This window comes from Lipotes vexillifer, unplaced genomic scaffold (assembly GCF_000442215.2).
Source record: "Lipotes vexillifer unplaced genomic scaffold, Lipotes_vexillifer_v1.1 scaffold472, whole genome shotgun sequence".
NCBI lineage: Eukaryota > Metazoa > Chordata > Mammalia > Artiodactyla > Lipotidae > Lipotes > Lipotes vexillifer.
Genome location: NW_006797698.1, coordinates 1,975,683 through 1,982,841, shown reverse-complemented (window position 1 = coordinate 1,982,841; position 7,159 = coordinate 1,975,683). Strand labels below are relative to the sequence as shown.

Below are 7,159 nucleotides of genomic sequence, written 5' to 3'. Positions count from 1 at the left end.
GTATGCGGGCCTCTCACTGCTGTGGCCTCTCCCGCCGCGGAGCACAGGCTCCGGACGCGCAGGTCCAGCGGCCATGGCCCACGGGCGCAGCCGCCCTGCAGCACGTGGGATCCTCCTGGACCGGGGCACGAACCCGTGTCCCCTGCATCGGCAGGTGGACTCTCAACCACTGCGCCACCAGGGAAGCCCTGGCGGGTGGATTCTTAACTACTGCGCCACCAGGGAAGTCCCGGCCGAGCTCTTTGGAGTAAACTCACCCCCGGGGACGGTCACCTCTTGGCTAGGCTGGTGTGCGAGTCAGGTTCTACATCCTACACTCTAGTTGTTTTAAGAGCTGGATTGGGCCCGTTTACATGGAATTGCTGAAGCTGAGGGGGTCGGTGTTGCCAACAGTTGTGTCTCTGGGAGCTGCACCATTGGGGTTACACCTGGGCTCCTGGGATGATGCAGAGCGAAAGGGCAGTTAAGCCAGGGCTGCTGGGGTGGCGGGCCTGGACAGGACCCCTTAGGAAGAGGAGTGTCGGGGGTACTGTTGGTAGGGCAGAGGGGTCTGGAAGGGTGTGGCCGATGCCCAGGGAGGGGCTGGGGCGCGGTGACGGTAGCGTGGCCCCCGTGGCCGCTCCCCCACCCTTCCTCCCTCCCCTCCCCTTGCTGCGTGGCTCCAGCGCACAGCTGTCCCCAGCATCCATCTTTGTCACCACCCTGCTGTGGGGCTAATGAGTTCTCCCATGAAGCCCTTGAAGCGCAGCACGTGGGCTGGCTCCACCCCCGGCCCGGAGGCCCCAGGCCTGCCTCCGAGGGTCCCTCGCCGGCCTTTGAATCTGCACAAGGTGTCAGGGGTCCCCGACCTGAGACGTGCTGGGGTCCACGGTTTGGCCATAGCTCCATCCTGAGAGCACCACCCAGGACGGCTGAGAAAGCTCACAGGCCTGGTTTGGGCCTTTCCAGTGAGGCCAGATCCCAGCCTGGCCCTCGGGGTGTCTCTGGACCTGGCCCTTCCCCTCAGCTCGGGGCCTCTTACTCCACAGGGCGGGAGCTGGTGCCGTGATACTGGAGCTGAGGGGGGTTATAGATGAGGCGCCACGGCCGGGGGCCCTTGGGAATTCAGCACAAAGGCTCCTGGGTGCCGTCCTCTCCCCCGTTCTGGCCTCCTCCTCGCCCAGGACCTGGTCCCGCTGCTGAGTCCACGCAGGACAAGAGGCAGCAAGGCTACTGGGGGAGCCCTGACGAGAGGCACCGTGTCTTAGGGAGCGGGGAGCACCTGCGGGTGCAGCGCCCCCAGCCAGAAGGAGCAGGACCACGGTGTTTCCCAGCAGAGAGGGTCTGGGCCCTCCTGGCTTCCAGCGCCCACAGCCCAGGCAGGACACACGTGGCCCTGCCCAGGCACCTCCTGGCTGCTGGGCTGGGAGCTGGCCTGTCTGAGGCCTCTGTTTCCCCACCTGTGTGGCAGTGGCCTTCACCCTCCCCTCTGCTGCGTCCTTACCTGTTTCTCCTGCTTCACGCTGCCCGCCCCCCAGTCCCTGGCTGGGCGCACTGTGCCCCCTGCTGGTCCCACACCCCAGAGGAAGGAAGGAGACGGATGGGAGTGCCCGGTGTTGGTTTCGGAAGGGAAGGTAGAGGCCTGAGGGGTTGCTGTTTTTACACACAACAAAGTGGAGAGCAGAGGCTCGGTGGAGTTTGCCGGATCATCAGTCACCCAGCCAGTGGCTGGGCTGAGACTTGCCCCGTGACTTTGAGCGTTGCCCAGAGTTTTCTGTACGTGCCAGGAGCGCCTCCCTTCGGGGCTGCCTGCGAGTCACTGGAGAGTTACCACTGGGGCAAGAAAGGTGGCTGGGTGGGTGTGGCGGGGGCAGCCGGCAGCCCACGTGCCCGGCACGGCTGGGCGGCAGACGCTCTCGGAGTCCTGTCCAGCGCTGTGCTGCCCGTGAACTGTGTGTGGCTTAGTGTGTCGGGCCCAGGACAGGGTCTGGCGGCAGGCGCTTCCAGGCTGTTGCTGCTTTCTTGCGAGGTGAATCGAAGAGGCTACCGCCTCTGCTGCTCCCCCCACCACCCGCCCCAGGGCCGCAGGACGCCGTGATGAGGTTGAGAGCATGGCCTCCCCATCCGTCAGCCCCTCACTGGCTGCCCTCTGGCTCCGGGGTCAAAGTGCACGTCCTTTCCCAACTCGCCACCTGCTGGATGCCCCGAGCAACCAGCACGCGCAGATGGCGGCCTCCCTGCCCTGTAGACGCTTCTCATTCAGGAGACACGAATCAGATTCGAAACCGAATCAGATTCGAAACCGTGGTGACGGTGAAAGCACGTGCGCGGCCCCAGGGCCCTGAGTTCCCTCCCAACGGAGGCCGCTCGCCTCTCGGTTTTTCCCTCCTTGGTGGCCGCCGCACTCCTGTTGCTAAGCTCTCCCACCTCTGTCCCCCCTTTGCCGTGTTTTCCAACCTGAGCAAGCTTCCCAGCTGCCAGCAGTGAGCAGGGACCCTCCGTCCCCGGAGCTGCCCGCTTCCCTTGGAGGCGCCAAGGGAGCCAGAGAGGAAGGCCCGTCCGGGAACTCCTGGCCTAGCCCGGCCTTGCCCAGGAGACCTGACGGCAGTGGTGCTGGGGACCCGCCTCCCAATGGGGGCTGGCGGGACGGGACGGGACGGAACGGGCTGAAGAGGAAGGGCTGGTGGGCAGGCCTCGAGCCTCACGCCCAGCCCCTGCCTAGCCCCAGAGAGCCCGCCACAGCCTCTCCCATTTTGCAGCCAGCGAAGCCATTCACACAATCACCTTCTGTTAATTCTATCTGCAACATCAATTAAATTGTTTGTAGAAACTAATTGAATGTGGCTTAATCACACATCTTAATAGCTTTCCACGCTCTGAACTCGTTGTTAATTCCAGTAATAAAACGAGATGAGAACGCTGGCTGGGTAATTAGCGAGGAGGCTGGGGAAGAAATTGCTGTTTGATGGTGGGTAATAAAGGCAGCCGTGGTGACCGCTCTCCTGAACAGCCGCTCCCACCGCCACTGCCGGGCCCCCGTTCTGCTGACAGAGGGAAACGCCCGTTGCTCTGCCCCGGACGCCCCCGTCCCTGCTGCTGCCTTTTGAGCTCCTGCCGCACTCTCCTTGGGGCCGGGCTCCGCCTCCGGGCCCGGGCCTGCAGCTGGCCGGGTGCTGGCCTGCTCCCCACACCCCCCGAGGAACCAGTGCCCGTCCGAGGTGGTCGGAGATGCTGAGGGCCGGTGCTTTCCCCTTACGTTGGTTGCTGGCTTCTTGGCCCTGAACAGAGTCCCTCCGTGTGGCTCTTTTTCTTGGCTTGGGGTCAGCTTTTCCCGCCGTGTCCCAGCCTGGTTATCCCAGGGCTGTTGTGGGGCCTGAAAACTGTTGCAGCTGCTGTGACCTCCTTGTGAACTAGAGCAGCCCAAGCCCCTCCCCCAGGAAAGGGGCTGCAGCAGCCTTCGGCCAGCTGTTGACAGTCGTCTGGAGCCGCTGAGCTAAGATGTGCCTGTATGCAGGGTCCTGGGTGCGTGCGGAAGCCGAGTCGGTGGGCTGTCGGGCCTGGAGTGAGGAGGGCCAGGAGGGTGGAGTCACGCGCTGGATGCTGGGCCGAGAGCAGGACCAAAGGGCCAGCGGCCACTGGGTGGGGCAGGCCAAGTTTGCTGGAGAAGGGACCAGGGGGCCGGAGCCCTGGCGGCGCTCAGCAGAGCGGGGGTGAGAGGTCGTTAGAGGGGAGGGGGTCCTCCCGTGGGTGGAGCCCACCCCCACTGACTTCTCAGTGATGTTGTTCTGTGCTTCTGAGACACGAAGCAGACCCCCTCGGAGCGGAGGGTGCCTGAGGCCTCACGCAGGACTAGGTGGTGGCAGGAGGGCACGGCCGCAGCGCAAAGCTGCGGGGAAGGGAGCTCCTCCGCTCCGGCTGGCTGTGCCCTTGTTGTCTCTCTGGAGGGCCATCTGCCTGTGAAGGTGTCAGAGCTGCTTGGAGAATAAAGAGTGAGTACGGGCCTGGCCAGGCCTCCGGGAGCCGGGCTTGACTGGTGAGGCCAGCGTGCTAGCATCGGTGGTGCCCCGGCCGCCCCACGGTCCTCCTGCTGTAGTCCTGCCATAGGCCCTCGCGCTGGTCCCCTGACGACCCGCCCTGTGGTGAATTCCAGCCCGACGCAGAAGTGCAGGAGCAGGGCTGGTGCTGGGTGCTCTGTTTCCTTGTTCTCACTTCTCTTCCTAATGGGAAGCTCCCATGTTCTCTTGGCTCCTCAGGGCCAGGTGACCCCTTTCTCCTTGATGTCCTCTTGCTCATTCACGGGGTGAGGGCAGCCCCTGAGCCCCTTGCCAGCCCGCACGGGCCCTGCTTCCCAACAGGCAGCGCTCCCCATCGGCTCTTTTGAGCAGAGGACATTGTCCCTTTTCCCTGAAGCTAAAAGTTGAGAAGGTAGGAGAACACCTGGGTGACCAGGAGTGATGCTCCAAGCGGGTAGGGTGAGAGGGTTGGGGCCTGGAAGGACACAAAGACTCCATCGAGCCAGACGCTCAGGGAAGTGCCCTGGATGCAGAACATCCCAGAGGCTCTCCTGAGGGGGGAGAGGCGCCCGTCCCGAGTCTGATCCGTGGAATTCCGCCCAAAGTTAAATTGGTGCCACTGGCCCAGCTTCTGCCCCCGGGAAGGAGCTTTTGCCACACTTTATGGAGGACGCTTGCTGGGGACTGCCCCGGAACTCGCTGGTGCCAGGGGCAGGGAAGCAGGAGTCGGCAGCCTGGAAGGACACGTCAGAAGCAGCAGGGAGAGCGGGGCCCAGGCCGGGCGGGCCTTACGGCGGGCAGGCAGCCAGCCAGCGGGCGGGCGGGCAGGGCTGTGCTCTGCGCCACCCACCTCCCACGCCCCTCCGGCCCCTCCAGGTGCCACTCCCTGGCGGGGGGCGGTCCCAGGCCGAGGTCGAGACAGCGGATGGTGGGGCTCAGCACCCAGTGGCTCCCACCCTCAGGGTCCCTCCCCACTCATCCACTTCCAGGGCCCTATTGGTACTGACTTGAAGGCAGGGTTTGCTCCCGGGCCGAGGAGGAAGTTTGCCTTCCGTGCAGAGCCTTGGGAACCCAAACAGCCTGGGCCTGAATCTGGCTCTGTCACCTGCTGACTGTGTGACCTGGGGCAGGTTAACCTTTGTAAGTCTCAGTTTCTTCACCTGCAAAGTGGGCATCGTAACACCGTCCTCTTAGCTGTCGTGACGATCCCGTGAGGCGGTGTATGAAATGTAGACGCGATATACAGCTGTGGCTCAGTGGACGCCTGGCACGTGGCTGGGTGGGCGATGTGATGTTGTCAGTGGTTGTTACTGTTCCTGCCGTTGGGATACTCACTGGTATCTGTGGAACCGTGGACTTGTCTCAGTATCCCTAAGAACAGCGAAAAGAATCAAAGGCTTCCCTTCAACTGTTCAACAGATATTTATCGTCAGGTGCCATTTTAAGGACTGGGGGCTGCTCTAGGCTTTATAAGTTCTCGAAGTCCCAAGTGGTGGTGGGAGATTCTGAAAATAGGGCTGAACTCCTTGGTGACCAGCCACCCGGGGCCCGGGGCCCAGGACAACCCAGCCGTCCACATCCCACGGAGCCTGTCGGTTCCTCTCCTCGGCCACGTGCCATCTCTCCCTAAATCCCATCTTGGTTCATTCAGTACTTGGCCTCCTTTTCGTTGCCTCCTGAGCCATCTTCCCTAAAGGAGCCCTGAGCCTCAGCTCTTGGCTCTCCACCCTCTGTCGCCCCTGCCCCGCTCCCAGCTGAGCCCCGCACCGAGCCGCACGCGGGCAGCCTTGGAGGTGTGCTGTGTGCGCCACAGAACTCGGGCTGTCCCCTGCCCCCAGCAGCACGGGGGAGAGACCCGGGAGTTGGGAGGGTCAGAGATGAGGTGCTGCCGAAGAGTGACCTGTCCTAACAAGTCTTCCTCTGTCTTGTCCACGTGGCCTTAGGATTACATGCAGAACATCCACGGCAAGGAGATTGACCTGCTGCGGACCACGGTCAAAGTGCCCGGGAAGCGCCTGCCCCGAGCCACGCCGGCCACGGCCCCTGGCGCCAGTCCCCGGGCCAACGGGTTGGCCTTGGAGCGGAGTAGCGCGCAGCTGGGTGGGGGAACAGGTGAGGGGGCTGCTGAGGTGGGAGGGGGCGTGTGGCTGCCGTGGCCCCGTCTGTCTGGGAGGGTGGGGCGCGCCGCGACGGGGCCCGGAAGGGAGGCCTGTGGGGCTGCACCCCTCCCCAGCCAGGTCCTCAGGGCTCCAAACACGCCGGCCACCCGGTGTCTTGCTTCGGGATCAGCTCAGCCAAGCGCAGTTAAAACGCGGCCCTCGTGCGGTTAGTAGAGGTGGCGGACACTGGACCGCCTGGCAGATCAGAATGGGGACAGAGAGCCTCGTGCTGACAGGTGGCATCAGCGTCTGGAGCCAAGGCAGGTGATGGTGGGGACACTGGGGCCCTCTGGCACCAGGGCCACATCTCAGTCAAGTTTGCCGGACGGGCAGGGAGGGAGGCGGGATGGGACAGAGTTGCCTGGGGCGAACCTGGTAACCGTCCTCAGGTCTGCAGTGAGAGGCGGGGGGGGGGGGGGGGGGCTTTGCTCAGAGAAGACTGAGTTTAGAGAGAAGCTGGAGGCCGAGCGGACTCTGCCCCGTGTCCAGAAGAGGTGGAGCCTCCTGAGTGCGCTCCTTGTTGGAGGTGAGGGCCCTGAGAAGCCGGCACCCCACCCTGCCGTGTGTGCCACCACTGCCCCCTAGTCTGGAGGCGCTGCGAGGGGCAGGTGGCAGGCACTGACCCCGCTGGTGGAGGGGTGCTGGCTGCAGTAGATCTGAAGTCGAGACTATCCTCCCCATGTTGTGTGGATGAGGAAACAAAAGTTCGGAGAGGTTAAATAACTTGTCTGTAAAATCCCACAGGAAGTGGTGGAGCTGGGTTTGAACCTGCGCGTGCCTGACTTGGGAAGCTATGTTCTGTCCTCTAAGCCCTTGAATTAGACAGAGAGGGAGCTAGTGGACGGAGGGAAGGAAGGAAGGAAGCTAAGGACAGAAAGACAAGAAAGATAGGTAGGGCGCCAGGAGCGGCCTGTGGGGCTGCACTTGGGGGCGGGGAGGCAGGTCCTGGGTGTTCTGCGTGGGGGGGGCAGGGGCGGGGCCGCCAGGGAAGGGGAGGGGCCGGGGGGG

The 7,159-nt window shown here is 63.7% G+C and overlaps 1 protein-coding gene across 5 annotated transcripts in view; it reads left to right on the top strand.

Annotated features, from left to right (window-relative positions):
- AGAP3 (ArfGAP with GTPase domain, ankyrin repeat and PH domain 3) overlaps nt 1–7,159 on the top strand; it is a 58,033-nt gene that overhangs the window by 42,901 nt on the left and 7,973 nt on the right. For 4 of the 5 annotated variants that reach the window (XM_007469824.1, XM_007469821.1, XM_007469822.1 and 1 more), the window contains one exon: nt 5,936–6,104. In XM_007469824.1, coding sequence (XP_007469886.1) covers nt 5,936–6,104 — 169 coding nt within the window. Of the gene's footprint in view, nt 1–5,935; nt 6,136–7,159 lie in introns of all 5 variants that reach the window. The other variant, XM_007469823.1, reaches the window with a different exon arrangement.